This window comes from Hemiscyllium ocellatum, chromosome 19 (genome assembly GCF_020745735.1).
Source record: "Hemiscyllium ocellatum isolate sHemOce1 chromosome 19, sHemOce1.pat.X.cur, whole genome shotgun sequence".
NCBI classification, from domain to species: Eukaryota; Metazoa; Chordata; class Chondrichthyes; order Orectolobiformes; family Hemiscylliidae; genus Hemiscyllium; species Hemiscyllium ocellatum.
The window spans coordinates 1,992,126-2,009,963 of NC_083419.1; the positions used below are offsets into that span (position 1 = coordinate 1,992,126).

Sequence of the window (17,838 nt, forward strand, 5' to 3'; positions counted from 1 at the left end):
GTGTTACTACCTCTGGTCTGGTAACCCTTCCTCAGAACACGCAGGCAGTGGTGCCCAGTAACATTCAGAAACAACAAAGTGATAATGAGGGAACCATCTGCACTTGTTTTGAGTGATTGTGGTTGAGTGACCAGGATGTGAGCGTGAACTGAACCAGCAACAGAAATTGCTGGAGAAACTCAGCAAGTCGGTGGTGGGTGAGTTGTTAGAGGGAATCCTGAGGGACAGGATGTACATGTATTTGGAAAGGCAAGAACTGATTAGGGATAGTCAACATGGCTTTGTGCGTGGGAAATCATGTCTCACAAACTTGATTGAGTTTTTGAAGAAGTAGCAAAGAGGATTGATGAGGACAGACAGTGGGCGTGATCTATATGGACTTCAGTACAGCGTTCAACAAGGTTCCCCTTGGGAGACTGATTAGCAAGGTTAGATCTCATGAAATACAGGGAGAACTAGCCATTTGGATACAGAACTGGCTCAAAGGTAGAAGACAGAGGGTGGTGGGGGAGGGTAGTTTTTCAGACTGGAGGCCTGTGACCAGTGGAGTGCCACAAGGATCGGTGCTGGGCCCTCTACTTTTTGTCATTTATATAAATGATTTGGATGCGAGCATAAGAGGTACAGTTAGTAAGTTTGCAGATGACACCAAAATTGGAGGTGTAGTGGACAGCGAAGAGGGTTACCTCAGATTACAACAGGATCTTGACCAGATGGGCCAATGGGCTGAGAAATGGAAGATGGAGTTTAATTCAGATAAGTGCGAGGTGCTGCATTTTGGGAAAGTGAATCTTAGCAGGACTTATACACTTAATGGTAAGGTCATGGGAGTGTTGCTGAACAAAGAGACCTTGGAGTGCAGGTTCATAGCTCCTTGAAAGTGGAGTCGCAGGTAGATAGGATAGTGAAGAAGGCGTTTGGTATGCTTTCCTTTATTGGTCAGAGTATTGAGTACAGGAGTTGGGAGGTCATGTTGCGGCTGTACAGGACATTGGTTAGGCCACTGTTGGAATACTGCGTGCAATTCTGGTCTCCTTCCTATCAGCTTGGAGGATTTGAACGATACGGAGAGGCTGAACAGGCTGAGACTATTTTCCCTGGAGCGTCGGAGGCTGAGGGGTGACCTTATAGAGATTTACAAAATCATGAGGGGCATTGATAGGGTAAAAAGACAAAGTCTTTTCCCTGGGTCGGGGAGTCCCGAACTAGAGGGCATAGGTTTAGGGTGAGAGGGGAAAGATATAAACGGGCAACTTTTTCACCATAGGGTGGTACGTGTATGGAATGAGCTGCCAGAGGAAGTGGTGGAGGCTGGTACAATTGCAACTTTTAAGAGGCATTTGGATGGATATAAGAATAGGAAGGGTTTGGAGGGATATGTGCTGGGTGCTGGCAGGTGGGACTAGATTGGGTTGGGGTATCTGGTTAGCATGGATGGGTTGGACCGAAGGGTCTGTTTCCGTGCTGTACATCTCTATGGCTCTGTAAGTCTGGCAGCATCTGTGTAGAGAGAAACAGGGTAACGGTTAATGTCTCAGATCCAGTGACCTTTCTTTTTGTTTCTGATTCCCAGCATCCACAATTCTTTGTTTTATTTTACACAAAAGTGAACTCACTTGCTCTTTTACGAAAAAAAAGGAAACTTTTATTCCCCTGAGAGTGCAGTTATTCAGACGGGGGATATTCTGTTGGGGAAAAATTGCTCCTTTTGATTTGGAGCTGACGTTTTTGTGGCGATGGTATAACTTGTATTTTTTTTAATGTCTGCAGTCCCTATGTTATTGGAACAATGAACCAAGCTGTCTCGTCCTCTGCTAACCTGGAACTTCACCACAACTTCAGGTACGTGTGAAGGCTGATGCCAAAGCTCCTCCATGATCATCTTCCTCCTCCAACTTCCCTTCCCCTTAAAAACGGTGTCATCAGATGAATCCATTGAGTCATCGGGGTTGGGGGGTCTTCAGTGCACTTGTAGCCACTTCCACTTTGGGATCAAAAAATACAAGGTACAAACCTCACTCCACACTATCCCAGTGGAGACGTGGAATTCCATGTTAGGATCGAGAAGGATATTTGTGTTGGAAGTAGGTGACACATTCCCCATCCCTGCTCCCTGGGTTTTGGGATCGCAATAACCCTCCCCTTGATGTATGACTAATGTCCCCTAAGAAGAGTAAACATATCACCATTGTAAATATATATATATAAAACTTACCAGGAAAATAATTTGTAGAGTCTGAGTGGGCGTGTCATCGACGTTCGGAGGTCACGTGGTCCTCTGATGCGTGCGCAGAGGATGATCACGTGATGCTCCGAGGCGCGGTGATGTGGTCTCCCTGTTTCTTGTTCCGGAAGAGTGCCGGGAGGTCACGTGATCGGCCGTTTCGCGCCCCGGAAGTGTGCGAGTCTGCCGTTTCGCGCCCGAAAGGAGGCCGCGTGGTGCTCCTTTTCAGAGACAAAGGAGGGTCACGTGGGATCGGACATCCGGGAATGCGAGGAGGCGGGGAATGGAGTCAGAGCAACAGCCAATTAGAAGACAATTTCAATTGAGTGATGGTATGATGTTTTGTATGGTATAAAAGACTGGGTCAGGGACAGATATACGTCTTTTGTTCTTTCTGAACTGACTTACTGAGTAGTTTGTCAGGGACAGAAAGGTTTAGACCCGAGCTCTGTATACTTTATCCACTTACTGATAGAATAAAACTAAAAGTGTAAGATTAGATATGTTTTCCTATTGCTTTATTTAAAGAGCACGCAGGACTTGGCTCACACATAAAAGATAATAAGTTTGTAGATTGAGCCTAAAGTCCATCACCATCAGGATCAGGAACAGGAGTAGGTCACTCAGTCCCTCATGCCTGATTCCCCAGTCAGTAGGGTCATGGCTGATCTGACTGGGGCTAGTCTCCTCTTCCCGGCCTACCCCGAGTCATCTTTGATTCCCTTGTTAGGCAAGAATCTACCTGGGGTGGGAGCTCACTTCCACAAACAGTGAAAGCTGGATCCGTTATTCACTTTAAATCTGAGATTTATTTTGTGAAGTAGAGATATTAGAGGCCAAAGGCAGGTGTAAGAGGTTAGGCCACAGATCAATCACAATCTCATTCAATGGTGGAACAGGCTCAAGGGGCTGAATGGCCTACCTCTTATACTATGTTTGCAGGCAATGTAATTCTACCAGGCAGTACATTCATGAGAATAAAGTGAATGAAAATAGAAGTGATGTGCATATACTGTTGCAAATGATCTCCTTTTCTGTTTTTGCTCTGCAGGTGGGTACTCTGTGCCAACCATACTGAGCCCGTGAAAGGATTCCTGGGTCGCTATTTACGCCGTAAGCTAATTGAGACTGAAATCGACAGAAATATGCGCAACAGTGACCTCTTGAAAATCATAGACTGGATCCCCAAAGTGTGGCAGCATTTAAACGGTTTCTTAGAGACACACAGCTCCTCGGATGTTACTATTGGTGAGTTAAAATACAGAAACGCTCACCCAGTCTCCAGCAGGGGACAGGCTTGGAGATTGCACATTTATGGATTGTTTGCATTCCCTGTCCTCCAGGCCCACGTCTCTTCCTCTCGTGCCCTTTGGATGTAGATGGCTCCAGGGTTTGGTTCACGGACCTGTGGAATTATTCCCTGATACCATACCTTTTGGAAGCAGTTCGTGAAGGCCTTCAGGTAATGTCTCTCACACGTCTTTCTGAAAATTAGCTGTGCAGTGTTTGTGCATTTGGATATCAAATCCACCTTCATATCTAATATCTCCAATGGAGGACTGTGCACCAGACTCTAAACATACCAATAGACGGCTCATGGTAATTTCCTACCACGGTCAGACATGAGTAAATCACCAGCAATTACTTACTGACTTCTCTGATGCGTCAGCAGAGACCATTTGTGACTGCACAGTCTTTCGGAGAGCTGTCCAATTAGTCACACCATTACCTTACCCTCCCCCTGGCTCCTCTATTCAGCGGAGGAAGTGAGGACTGCAGATGCTGGAGATCAGAGCTAAAAATGTGTTGCTGGAAAAGCACAGCAGGTCAGGCAGTATCAAAGGAACAGGAGAATCGATGTTTCGGGCATGAGCCCTTCTTCAGAAAATCATACTGAGCCCGTGAAAGGATTTCTGAGTCACTATTTACGCCATAAGCTAATTGAGACTGAAATCGACAGAAATATGCGCAACAGTGACCTCTCGAAAATCATTGACTGGATCCTCAAAGTGAAGAAGGGCTCATGCCCGAAACGTCAATTCTCCTGCTCCTTGGATGCTGCCTGGCCTGCTGCACTTTTCCAGCAACACATTTTCAGCTCCTCTATTCAGCCCCTTGTATGTTTCCCGATCATGTATTTATCCAATTCTTTTTTTGAATCTTAACTGTTGAACCCTTTTAAGAATTATGTTCCAGATCATCGCAACTCTCTGTGTTTCAGGATCTCACATCCTCTCACTCCACTTTGCTTCTGTAGCCAGTTTCCACAAAGCTCTGTTCTCTGGTTTGGGTCAGCGCTGTCTGTGTACATCAACCTGCAGACCTGCAATCTTGTCACTTACATCATGAATCCAGCAGTTGTCCCAAACTTGATTGGGTTTTTTGAGGATGTGACCAGGAGGATAGATGAAGGCAAAGCAGTAGACATTTTCCACATGGACTTTAGTTAGACCTTTGACAAGATTCCGCATGGTAAATTGGCTAGTAAAGTTAGAATACATGGAATTCAGGGAGCGCTACCCAATTGGATACAAAGTTGTTAGAGACAGAGGGTGGTGGAGGATTGCTTTTTGGATTGGAAGCATGTGACCAGTGGTGTGCCACAGGGATCAGTGCTGGGTCCCCTATTGTTTGCCATTTATATAACGATTTGGATGAGAATATTAGGAAGCATGGTTGGTAATTTTGTGGATGACACCGCAGTAGGTGGGGTAGTGGAGAGCGAAGAACGTTAGCTAAGATTACAAAGAGATCTTTGATCAACTGGGCCAATGGGCTGAGGAGTGGCAGATGGAGTTTAATTTGGAAAAAAATGTGAGGTATTATATTTTGGTCAGGCAGACCAGGGCAGGACTTACACAGTTAATGGTCAGGGCCTGGGGAGTGTTGTCAAACAGAGAGACTAAGAGGTTCAGGTACATGGTTCCTTGGAAGTTGTGTCACAGGTAGACGGTGGGAAAGAAGGCTTTTAGCACAATTGCCTTGAGTGCTCAGACTATTGGGTATCGGAGTTGGGGTATCATGTTGCATTTATTCAGGATCTTGGTGAGGCCACTTTTGGAGTACTGTGTACAGTTCTGGTTGCCCTGCTATTGAAACAATATTACTACATTGGAAAAGGTGCAGAACAGATTCGAGAGGTTGTTACTGGGACTGGAGGGTTTGAGTTATAAGGAAAGGCTGGTTAAGGTGGGACTTTTTCACTGGAGCATAGGATGTTGAGGGACAACCTTGCAGAGGTTTATAAAATCATGAGGGGCATGGATAAAATGAATGGCAGGTGTCTTTCCCCTACAGTAGGGGAGTTCAAAACTAGAGGGTACAGGTTTAAGGTGAGAGGAAGAAGATTTAAAAGAGACCTGAAGGGCAACTTGTTCACGCTGAAGGTAGTTTGTATGTGGAATGAACTGCAGTGGAAGTGGTAGATTCAGGTACAGTTAGGACATTTAAAAGGCACTTGGATAGGTACATGAATATAAAAGGTTTAGAGGGATATGGGCCAAAAGCAGACAAGTGGGACTAGTTTAGTTTGGAAAACTTCATCAGCATGGACAAGCTGGATGGAAGGGTCAGTTTCCGTGCCGTATAACTCTGTAACTGGGGATTGACTGGCACTGACACTGAATCGGATTATAAACAGACGACCTTGTCTTTTATCTCAATGCTGCCTGTGGGAGCTTGCTGTGCAGAAATTAGCTGTTGTGTTTCCAACTTTCCATCAGTGGAAACGCTGCAAAGAATTCCTTAATGTGTTTCTTAGTTGACTGTGAAGCACTTTGGGATGTGTTAATATGGCGAAAGGTGCTATAGAAATGTATGTTCATTGTTTTCTTCAGGATGGGGTGAGCATTTCCCATTGGTATTTGACTGGTGAGTATGTTCAGGGCACAACCTTCATGCATTACCTAATATGAAAAAGATAATCTGAATAAACTATACATTCATTCTACATAGTCACTGCAATAAATAAATGGCTCGTGCTGCTGTAAGCATTCACATTCTTTCATTATTCTGCTCTTTGTTTTTGTATTTTTGCCTTCCTGCACGAATATGGAACCACAGTTAACTTCAGTCTTTTCAATTCAGCCTCTGATTGCAGGTTTCTCACTTGACAAGTAATTACTTTGGGTTTTGAGACTCGTTACAACCCCAATTCCCAGACAGGATTGCTACCAACGAGGGCCACATTGTAACCCCTTATTGGTCAGGTCACAATAGCTTTGGTGACACCGTGACCCTAAAGGCTCCGTTCTCCAACTCATTGAAGCCATCTTGTGGGTTCTAGTGTCACCTCAACAATCCCTCATTCTTCCTTCAGTGTCATGTCCTTTTCTCATGAAAACACAGCCTCTGCCTTATTGAAAGCTACCTGCTTCAAACCTGAATCTGGTTAAAGAATCAGAAAGAATGCATCTTATGTTTTCTTTGTAGAGAGGAGAAAGAGCTCAATTGGACAATCTAGAGAGCCCAGATAGATTACAGTTGTTTTCCTTCAAGCAGAGAAGGCTCAGGGGATCTGACTGAGGTGTATAACGCTCTGAGAGATGTAGGCAGGGTAGTTAGGGAGAAGAATTTCTCTTAGTAGAGGGAGCAGTAACCATGGGGAAGGGTAAGGAGCAGGAGATTTAGAGGGAATTTGCTGAAGAGGAATCTGGAACTCTGTGCTTGAAAGTGTACTAGGAACCCTCAAAACATTTAGATTAGATTAGACTTAGATTAGACTTACAGTGTGGAAACAGGCCCTTCGGCCCAACAAGTCCACACCGACCCGCCGAAGCGCAACCCACCCATACCCCTACATTTACCCCTTACCTAACACTACGGGCAATTTAGCTTGGCCAATTCACCTGACCCGCACATCTTTGTGACTGTGGGAGGAAACCGGAGCACCCGGAGGAAACCCACGCAGACACGGGGAGAACGTGCAAACTCCACACAGTCAGTCGCCTGAGTCGGGAATTGAACCCGGGTCTACAGGCGCTGTGAGGCAGCAGTGCTAACCACTGTGCCACCGTGCCGCCCACAAATTTAATAAGTATTTAAATGAGCTTTGAAATGCCATAACATACAAGGCTACAGGTCAAGTACTGGAAAATGGGATTGGGATAGTACTTATTTGCTGACTGATGCAGACATGATGGGCTGAAGGGCCTCTTTCCCTTCTGAAGAAAAATCTCCATGACTGTTTGATAAATTCCCATTTTTCTGAACTGAGAAACAGAGAAAGATATGGCTGACCCCATCCCACAACAATTAACTTTCTGTTTACCCTTTGCTGTTTACTTGTTCATCCCTGTTGCTGCTGAGAAGGTAATCTCTCTGGATTGGGGATGGGACCTGTGGGGTCATGAGCATGGTCAAGGAGTTGAGCCAGACCTTGTCTCTCTCCTCCTTACCCAAGGTCTGTCCAACCATCTCAACCATGGATGCTATACATTAGATCTCTCAAGAGTACACAGAATAGGAACTCCTAATGTAGGGAATACCTCATCCTTATTTGAGGTAGTTGGAGACTTCAGGATAAGAAATTAATAATTTACTTTATATACATCTTTCATGACCCAGACCAGGATGCAGAGTAGTTTGGAAGTTCAGTAAATGTTGAAAATGTGAGTGAACATTGCAACTAATTGAGCAAACAACAACGTCTTATAACTAGCAATGCTATAAGTGACCAGATAATCTGTTTTTAGTGATAGTGATTAAAGGTTAAAGGAGGTGAAGACACCGGGGAGCACTCATCGGCGTTTGTGCAGGATAATGTGTAAAATTGTATCCATTCACCTGCGTGGACAGATGGGGTGTGGGGTCTAATCTGAAAATGTGTTGCTGGAAAAGTGCAGCAGGTCAGGCAGCATCCAAGGAACAGGAGATTCGACGTTTTGAGCATAAGCCCTTCTTCAGGAATGGGCTTATGCCCGAAATGTCGAATCTCCTGTTCCTTGGATGCTGCCTGACCTGCTGCACTTTTCCAGCAACACATTTTCAGCTCTGATCTCCAGCATCTGCAGTCCTCACTTTCTCCTGTGGGGTCTAATGGCTTATCTGAGAGGAGGCACCTCCAATCCTCCAGAACAATGAGCATAACTTTAACATTAGAGACGGGCTGTTCAGAGATGGTGCCAGCAACAGCTTCTTCACACGAGGGGTTAATAGGATCCTGCAACATTCTCTTCCTTGAAATCTAGCCCCAGCTCAAAGCTTGACCTGAGATTGCTAGGTTTCACAGATCAGATACAAATCAGCTTTGACCAAGTTTACAGCCGGCCATGTGACTGACCTCGTCCTGCTCTAGTCACAGAATCACAGGATTGTGTCAGCACAGAATGAGGCCATTCAGCCCATCATGCCTACACCGTTTCTATACACAGTGCCTATCTCCTACCTTTTCCCCATTTTCCTGCACAGCATTGGTTTCCAAATAACCATCGATAACCTTCCTGAATGCCTGAATTTAACCTACTCCTACCAAGTTTCCAGGTAGTGTCTTCCAGATCTTTAACTATCACTGTGTGAAAAAGATTTTCCTCACATCACTCGCACCTCACTTTAAATCTATGCCCCACTTGTTTTTGTCCCTTTTATGAGTGGGAACAGCATCTCCTTGTCTACCCTGTCCAGCCTAGTCATGCATGTAAAAACCTCTGTCAGATCTCCCTCTCAGCCTTTGTCCCTCTCCAGGTAGAACTGTCCCAACCTCTTCAATCCCTCCACATCGCTGAAGTTTCTCATGCCTGGAACGATTCTTGTAAATCGCTCTGCACTCTCTCCAGCACCTTCACATCTTTCCTAAGATGGGCACCAACAAACTAACCCTAGCCCTAACACTAACCCTGACTCTAACCTTAACCTTAACCCTAACCCTAACCCTAACACTAACCCTGACTCTAACCTTAACCTTAACCCTAACCCTAACCCAAACCCTAATCCATCTATACACAGTGCTCCAGCTGAGGTCTAACGAGGGCTATAACTGCATTACTCTGAGAGGGTCACTGGACCTGAAACGTTAACTGTTTTTCTCTCTCCACAGATGCTGCCAGACCTGCTGAGTTTCTCCAACAATTTCTGTTTTTGTTTTTGTGTCTTGATCTCCAGCATCTGCAATTCTTTCTGTTTTTATATCGATAAACTGGATAGGTCATGCCAGGCTCTGTTTCTCTTTCCAAAGTTGCTGCTAGATCTGTTGAGATTTTCCATCAATTTCTGTCTTTGTAATTGTGTGAGCTGGTTGAATTCCCATCTCCATCTTCTTCCATTTTCCAGTTATATGGCAAGAGAGCACAGTGGGAGGATCCCGCAAAGTGGGTGGTGGACACGTACCCATGGAATGCCGGCTCACTGCAGCACGAGTGGCCATCTCTGCTGCAGCTACGACCTGAGGACGTGGGATATGAGGGTCACACGTCTGCCAAGGAGAGTGGCTCCTCCAAGCATGTCCCCCAAAGTGATAGTGATGGTGACCCATTGGTAAGTGATGCTGTGACATACTGGCCTCCAATGAGTGTTAGCTTGCTCGCTCTGTCCAGTGGAGAAAGTGAGGTCTGCAGATGCTGGAGATCAGAGCTGAAAATGTGTTGCTGGAAAAGCGCAGCAGGTCAGGCAACATCCAAGGAACAGGAGATTCGACGTTTCGGGCATAAGCCCTTCTTCAGGAAAGAAAGAAGCCCTTCCTGAAGAAGGGCTTATGCCTGAAACGTCGAATCTCCTGCTCCTTGGATGCTGCCTGACCTGCTGCGCTTTTCCAGCAACACATTTTCAGCCCTCGCTCTGTCCAGTGACAGCACTCACCTGCTCTGTGACTGCTCGGTTTTGCATTTCGGTGAATTTTAGCACAAGCTTCCCATCTGACGCAATGCAGTGAGGAAATTGTCAGAACCACAAGAAATATCTCAAAATGGGCAAGTGCTGCAGGCTGACAGTGAAATGAAGTTTTGGGCTTTGTATTTTTACCCTTTACATAAAACTAAACTGCACGTGAGAATATGTGACAGTGTGTTCAGAGGAAAGGCCAATAAAATTATACTACCCTGTGCACATGGAGGTTTACAATATTATAAACAACACTGCAACATGAATGTCTAATGCCCTTCAACATGCAACGTGTTTTGACGCAAAATTTGTAAAACTAATATCACCCAGTAAGACTTCCTCTCACCAAGTGTTGCTGCTGGAAGATTCCTTAAATACTGACCCCACGTTCCACTCCCCCGGCCAAACGTCCATTCCCAGACCGATACCCTCGGTATTCCGTAAGCATCAGACCTTGTCCTCGCCCATTTCTCATCCACCTGCTGCCCCATGGTGACATCACACATAAACCAATGGCAGCCAGCTCAACCTCACCAACAACTCTTCCAATTGCTAATTATCTGACAGAGCACTGGATGAGCAAAATTTGCTTCCAGTCAAACATGGAAAAAAACTGAAGCCTTTTTCTGCTGTTTCCCATCTCGAGCTCTGTTTCCTAGCCACTACCTCCTTCCCTGGTCACCGTATGAGGTTAAATTATGGTGTTCCCAAGCCTGGTAACACTTCACCCTGAGATGAACCTTGGACCATAATCTGCACTATTTACCAAACCCACCTATTTTCACCTCCATAACTGTAACACTGCGGCCATTCCTCAGCACACCTCCTGCTGGGACATTCATCTGCCACCTTTGTTATCCTTAGACTTGACCATTCAGAATTTCCATTGTGTTTAATCCTCTGTAAATCTGAGACAAACAAAACTTCATATTGTATCCTATTCACACATCCCTCCTGTTCTCAATGACCAACCAGGCTTCCAGCAAACAGAGCTACAATTTAAACTCCTCGCCCTTCTGTTCAGATTACGCCCCAACCTCACCCCTTTATGGTTTCTCTCCAATTCTTACCTCATGAGCAGCTTATCGTGAATCACTTCACAACAGAGTGCAATGACAATATCCTCACCATCCTCTCTGTCCTCAATATCCTTAATGTCCTCAATATCCTCACGGTCTCCAATGTCCTCAATGTCCTCGATATCTTCACTGTCCTCAATATCCTCACTGTCCTCAATATCCTCACGGTCCCCAATATCCTCACTGTCCTCAATAAGCTCATGGTCCTCAAAATCCTCACTGTCTTAAATATCCTCAGTATCCTCAATATCCTCACTGTCCTCACTGTCTTCAATATCCTCACTGTCTTCAATATCCTCACAGTCCACACTGTCCTCGCTATCCTCAATATCCTTAATGTCCTCAATATCCTCACAGTCCTCACGGTCCTCACTGTCCTCATTGTGCTCAATGTCCTCACTGTCCTCACAATCCTGCTGCTCCATATAAACTTTCTGGGTAGTCAAATTCAATCACCTCACCGAATATCTCCTTACACGGCTCCAATCAAATTGTGTTTCAGAATGCTCCCATGAAGCACTCTGGGGACATCTTACAGTACTAAAGGTACAACATAAATTGTTGTTCACTACTTTTTTTTTTATTTTTCATGGTTACAGCTGCTTTGCTGTGAAGTTAATTTGTTTTGGGACATTGTCCTACCTAGGAGGAAAGAAATCTCTGTAACTGTTCTATCAATTAAACTATGGGCAAAAGTATTGAAATTAGCCTCAAGGAACCAGCAAAAGCTGCACATGGTGACAGCTAGACACCCGTGTTGTACGTCCCTGCTTCTCAGATGTAATCTGTTGCTCCAGACCCCTTACTTCATGGGACATAGTTCCTATGGCTCTGGGCAGGGCAATGCGTAGCAGGGCTCTGTCACTGGCTCCAGCCCATTGCGATCTCCTTCACTTCAGCCCAAGTCTTGTCGCACTCTTGAAAGGCCATCCTTAAGCGTACTTCATTAGGTGTGCTACCCGGTGTTGCCCAGACCAATGTCCAGCCTGCCTGAAGTGTATCTCAGTCATTGGGGGCAATCCTTTAAAGCTCTTCTTCGTTGCTCATTGGATGGTCCGAAGTTGATAGATGTTGGCCATTTGGTCATGGAGATGGTCACATTGATTGCCAGGACTCTGGTGTCTCAGGGGTAATGCCTCTGTTTCTGAGCCAGGAGACCTGGGTTCAAGTCCTACCTACTCCAGTGGTGTGTAATAACCTCACTGAAAAGTGCATGGGGTCTCTTGCAGTGTTAGTGTTACTACCTCTGAGCCAGGAGACCAGATTTGAAGTCCTAGTGATGTGTAATAACATCTCTGAAAAGGTTGCTGAGAAAATGTCCACACTGTGCTCGAATATTTCAGACATAAAGATGATGCTTTGATTCCAATGATTGCTTTTAACTGGCATTGACGAACGAGAGTTTCTCTGTGCTGTAGGCCTCCCGAGTCGATGTCAAGCTCAATGAATTGTCAGTTCAACAATGACCATGCTTTTCTTCATTGATTACAGTGGGTCTGGCGGCGTCTGTGAAGAGAAAGCAGAGTTAACATTTCAGGTCCAGTGACCCTTCCTCAGAACTGATGGCAGCTAAAAACCTCTCAGCTACTGTCGGTTCTGAAGGAAGTTCACAGGACCTGAAACATTAACTCGGTTTCTCTCTCCACAGATGCTGCCAGACCGGCTGAGTTTCTCCAGCACTTTTTGTTACTGTTTCTGATTTTCAGCATGCTCAGTTTTTTTGATTTTTTTTTGCCTAGTTATTGCTCAATGTTGAATGAGTTGATGCTTAATGTACGATCCTTCCCTAGATGAACATGTTGATGAGGCTTCAAGAGGCAGCGAATTATTCCAGTGCACAGAGCTGCGACAGTGACAGCACCAGTCACCATGATGACATTTTAGATTCCTCTATAGAGTCGACTCTGTGAGGTGGATTCAGAGTGTGATGGGGATGTGTGAGTTTTTGTTGCTGTGAAGATGCTGACCTGTATTGAGGGTGTGAAGCTGCACAGTGAGGGATGAAGACTCCCTGGGGGTGTTCCAGTGGTAATCTACACAGTGCACCAAGGCAAGGAACTCTCAATGCGAGGTCAGCTTGCTCGAGTCAGCTGTATTGAGGGACACACTGGTGGGAACCAACTGAGTTTAATTCATCAACATGATGTGTACACAATGGATAAAATGCACACATACACACTAACAAACAAAAAATAATTGCACATGAAATCAAGCCAAACTGGAATTTTGCAAAGTATTTACATGTGTAAACCTGATTTTAATTTTAATTGAGGTGCTGCAAGGAGTGGATTAGACAGCTGCTAATCCATCTCTGTCCTAACCTCAGCTCTCTGCCGTATTGGTGCTGGTTGAAAAAGCCAGAAACAGTCCTTGGTTTACACCCACTGCCCACAATCCCAACAGCTTTGCACACAATAAGCACAACGTTGGGAGAGGGGGCATGCGGTCTCCAATCACCGTGGGGTCAACTTTTGAAAACATGCTGGACACACAGCTCAGCTTTTCTTGGTGCTGCTGGTCAAAGCATTTCTTTCTTTCTAACAGGCTTCATTTATGGATTTCTACTGCTGTATGGTGTAGTTTTTTTTTAATTTAAATTTCAAGTCTTTTAACTTGAAGAAAAGGTCTCTCAGTCACCAGACTTACTTAAACCTCCACTAATGGTACAAGTGATAACCTTGGCTTGTGAAGGGCTACATCAATACAGGTTGTGGAGAGTCTACAAGTGGAAATAACATTCAATATGGTGCTGAATCACTTGCCTTATTCTCAACAGGTTACAGGACTTAAATGAAGCCACTTAATTTTATCTGCAAATATTTGTATCTGGCAACTCTTTATTTATGGAATTTGGAGGAGCTGAAAGGGAGTAGGTTTGATCATTTCACACTGGTTCGACCCGACAGTAATTCCGACTTATTCTTCCTCAGTTGGGGACTGGGTTTAACTCTGCACCTTAAAGGGAAATTTGAAGTATCTTAACAAGCAAATACTTTTCAGAAAACCCACTCCTGTTCACTGCCCCCTCTCTCTTTCTCTCTCTCCCTTTTCTTTTTAATAGTATTTACAAGTCACAGTTTCAGTGAAATGACTGAAAGATAATAATTGGTCAGTGTATAAAGTGGTTCTTCACTGAATCTAAACCAGCAGAGCTGGGACAACTTGGCAGAAGGGTATGAGCACAAAATGTTCTCTTGTATAAACGTTCAGCATGTTTTTACTGCCTATATGCAAAGCTAAATCTCATTCAAAAGGAAGGAGAGCCAGTTTGAATGTCAGCCCCCACCTCCTGGCACTTTCTCTCTCACAGACATCCCCACTCCCACACAAACTCCTGCCTTGACCCACCCGTTCACTCTGTGTTCGCACAAATGCAAATGGACTTGCAAAACTCTTCAAACTGATTCAGACTGTCAACAGCATTCCCCTCCCCCCCCCCCAGGGTCCGCTCCTCTCCCCTCAAAGCAGTTTAAGGTTAAAATACATTTCAAATTTTGCATGCTAGAAATCTTAAAATAAAACCGGAAAGTGCTGGAGAAATTCAGAAACTGTTCTGAAGAAGGCTCGCTGGACTTGAAATGTTGATTCTGCGTTCTCTCTGTAAATGCTGCCAGCCCTGCCAAATTTCTCCAGCAATTTAGTTTAGGTTCAGGTTAAAATTGGACTTTCACACATTAATGTACAGAAGAACACCTCACTCTGGGAAGGAGGGTGGGGGCCGGTGGGGGCGATTTGTCTGGGAGGGGCCGCATGAATAGTGCACTTCATTGGTGTTTTCTCTTACACCCCATGATGGGGGGGGCAGGGGGGTCGTTCATTTGATTTCTTTGTGTTTTGAAAAGGGTTTTTGCACAAACATAAGAAATTGTAAATAGAGAAACAAAAGGATGAAAGAAAGAAATGTGTTTTGTTTTGCCTTGCACAGTGAAGATTTGAGAATTTCTGATATGTGTATTACTTGGTGTAAACATTTACTTCACTTGACTATGCTGGGATTTTTGTAAACACTGTTGAGAATTCTCTGTCTAGACAGGATGTGTTTTATTTTGTGTGATAACCATTACTAGGAGCTGCTCTCCATCGGAGATTAATGAGCCACAGATGGACCACTGCCAATTTTTATTCATCTTGTTCATTGGGGCATCTTTATTTAATGTTGGGCTTGTTTTAGCCTGTATAGCACAAGTCTACTGTTCACCCAAACTACCCATCCTTGGCACTGAGCCAGCTCCCTCAGAGTGAACAGAATCTCTGACACTCCTGTTTATACCTGTCAGCCAGGGCTCCCTGATTGGACCAGGTTAACAGCCCCAAACAGGGAACTCCTATGAGGTCCACTTGGCTGACCGTGTTCCAGTCACTAGTTTTAGCCTGTATAGCACAAATCTGCTGTTCGCCCAAACTGCCCATCTTTGACGCATTTCAGTGAGACATGGGGAAGTGTTTTTGTGTGAAACAGTTTTCTGTAAAACATATTTTGTATTCTGTACATTTTAATGTAACATACAATGTAAATAATCAGTGATAGCAACAAAAAAATGAAAAAAGAATGAAAACAATCATGGGGAGAGTTTTTTGCAGTCTTTTTCAGGTGTTAACTTTTGCGTTTGAGTATTTGGGTGTAACCAGATTAACAAATTGTTAATCTCTGGGTTTAATCTGTCTCTCCATCTTGTATATGTATTTTTTTCCAAATTATGCACATTGTGTCTGTCTAAATTATGACTTTACCATTAAAGTGATACTATTTATTGAAAGATGTTCTTGTTGACATGTTCAATTTCTTCATGCCTTTTCATTCCCAGATGTTTAAGACTGGGAGAGGTGAACGAGGTGGAAAACACTTACTGACCTGCAGTTGTGACAGACTTAAACCATAAATAAGTGGATTAATGTAAGAACAGAGGCATATCAAAATACAAATGAGGAACAAGAGAAGACCAGTCAGTCCTTTGAGTCTGCTCAGCCATCATTAAGGTCATGACTGACCTGATTTTAGCCTCAACTTTACATTCCTGAAGGTGACTCACTCGACTGCAAACCATTAACTCTGTTTCTCTGTCTACAGTGACTGGCAGACCTGCTGAGTTTCTCCAGCACTTTCTGTTTTTGCTACATACCTATATATTCCTGATAATCTTTCATCCCCTCAGGTTTCATCTGCCATTCCAGTTAGACCAAGCCTGAACTGTGTCTGAGCTCTATTGATCTTCTTTGGTTCCATCATCCTTTGTGACCTTGTAGCCTAATGTTGATCACAGAATCTAATCAAGGAAGAATCTGCTGCTTTTAATGGAAGTTGCACAGTTCTTTTTGTTTTATTTGTTCACAGGATGTGGGTATCACTGGCTGGACCCAACATTTATTCCCTGTCCCCAGTTGCCTCTTGAGAAGGTGGGGGGTGAGCTGCCTTCTTGAACTGCTGCAGTCCATGTGCTGTGGGTAGACCTACAATGTCCCTTAGGGAGGGAATTCCAGGATTTACACCCAGTGACAGTGAAGGAATGGTGATATATTTCCAAGTCAGGATGGTGAGAGGCTCAGAGGGGAACTTGCAGAGGGTGGTGTTCCCATGTATCTGCTACCCTTGTCCTTCCAGATGGAAGTGGTCATGGGTTTGGAAGGTTCGACCATCTTCTGTGTGAAGAAAGTGCTTCCCAATTTCTGAATGACCTGGCTCTGATTCTAAAGTTTTGACCCATTTTTTTTTCAGACTCCCCACCAGCAGATAACATGGAATTTATAGTTTCTTTTACATCGCCAGAATGTCTCAAAGTGCTCTGCATCTGATTAAAGGTTTCTTGAAGTGTACCTGTTCTTGTAATATAGGAAACTCAGTAGCTAATTTACATACAGCAACTCCCACAAATATGAATTAAATAATGACCTAATGATCTAATGTTGTGACATTGATGTTGAGTTCAATATTGACCAATACATCATGGAGAATTCTCCTGCTCCTTTTCAAATCATGTCACTGGATCATTTACACCCAGTTGTGAGGTGTAATAACTCATCCAAAAGACAGTGTGACTGACTGCGCAGCACTCCCTTAGTGCTGCAGAGAGAATGTTGACCTCAGTTATTGCACTCAAAAGGCTTTGGTTGTACCTTACTGAGACCCTTCTGATCCTGAGGGAGAAACACCGCATGTTGAGAGATGCACTGCCCAAGCAACTCTGTAAAGCTATAACTCTGTTACAAAACTGGGGGACCAGTCCAAACCTCTTCAAAATATATTAAGAGGATGGCCTAGACTCTAACCTTTCATATTTTAAAGGCAAGTGCCAGGTGTTGTGTTCCAGATGCAGTTCAATTGGTTAACCTAACAGTCTTCAAACAAAACACACTTCATTCATAGACTATAGTAAAAATGCAACAAAAAAAACTTAACTCTATTGGAAAACTTAACAGAATAACAGATTATTTAACGACTGAACAGTATCTGTACCATACACACACCATTGGCAAGGGCAAATTCAGTGAAATAGATTGTCTTACCTGCAATTCTAGGAGCAGGAAGAGAACTCTAGCTTTTAGCTGTAACAGAGAGAGGAATGAGAGGTTCCACATCCACCTTCAAGACCCCAGCAACTTCTACTGAAAGTTAAGCTAAAATCCTGGTTTGTGGGAGCTTGACCCCACCCATTCAGGATGCTTCTATTGTTCCAGTTTATAACAAATCCCCAGAGCCTCACAAGCTGTTTTCTTTATTGGCTTTGA

The 17,838-nt window shown here is 44.2% G+C and overlaps 1 protein-coding gene across 8 annotated transcripts in view; it reads left to right on the forward strand.

Moving 5' to 3' along the window:
• Nucleotides 1-15,786, forward strand: part of nav3 (neuron navigator 3) — a 440,932-nt gene extending 425,146 nt beyond the window's left edge. For all 8 annotated transcript variants that reach the window (XM_060839577.1, XM_060839579.1, XM_060839580.1 and 5 more), the window contains 5 exons: nucleotides 1,771-1,842; nucleotides 3,276-3,472; nucleotides 3,568-3,686; nucleotides 9,491-9,694; nucleotides 12,906-15,786. In XM_060839577.1, coding sequence (XP_060695560.1) covers nucleotides 1,771-1,842; nucleotides 3,276-3,472; nucleotides 3,568-3,686; nucleotides 9,491-9,694; nucleotides 12,906-13,025 — 712 coding nt within the window. In that variant the 3' untranslated portion in view covers nucleotides 13,026-15,786. The remainder of the gene's footprint in view (nucleotides 1-1,770; nucleotides 1,843-3,275; nucleotides 3,473-3,567; nucleotides 3,687-9,490; nucleotides 9,695-12,905) is intronic.
• Nucleotides 15,787-17,838: the final 2,052 nt, after the last annotated feature.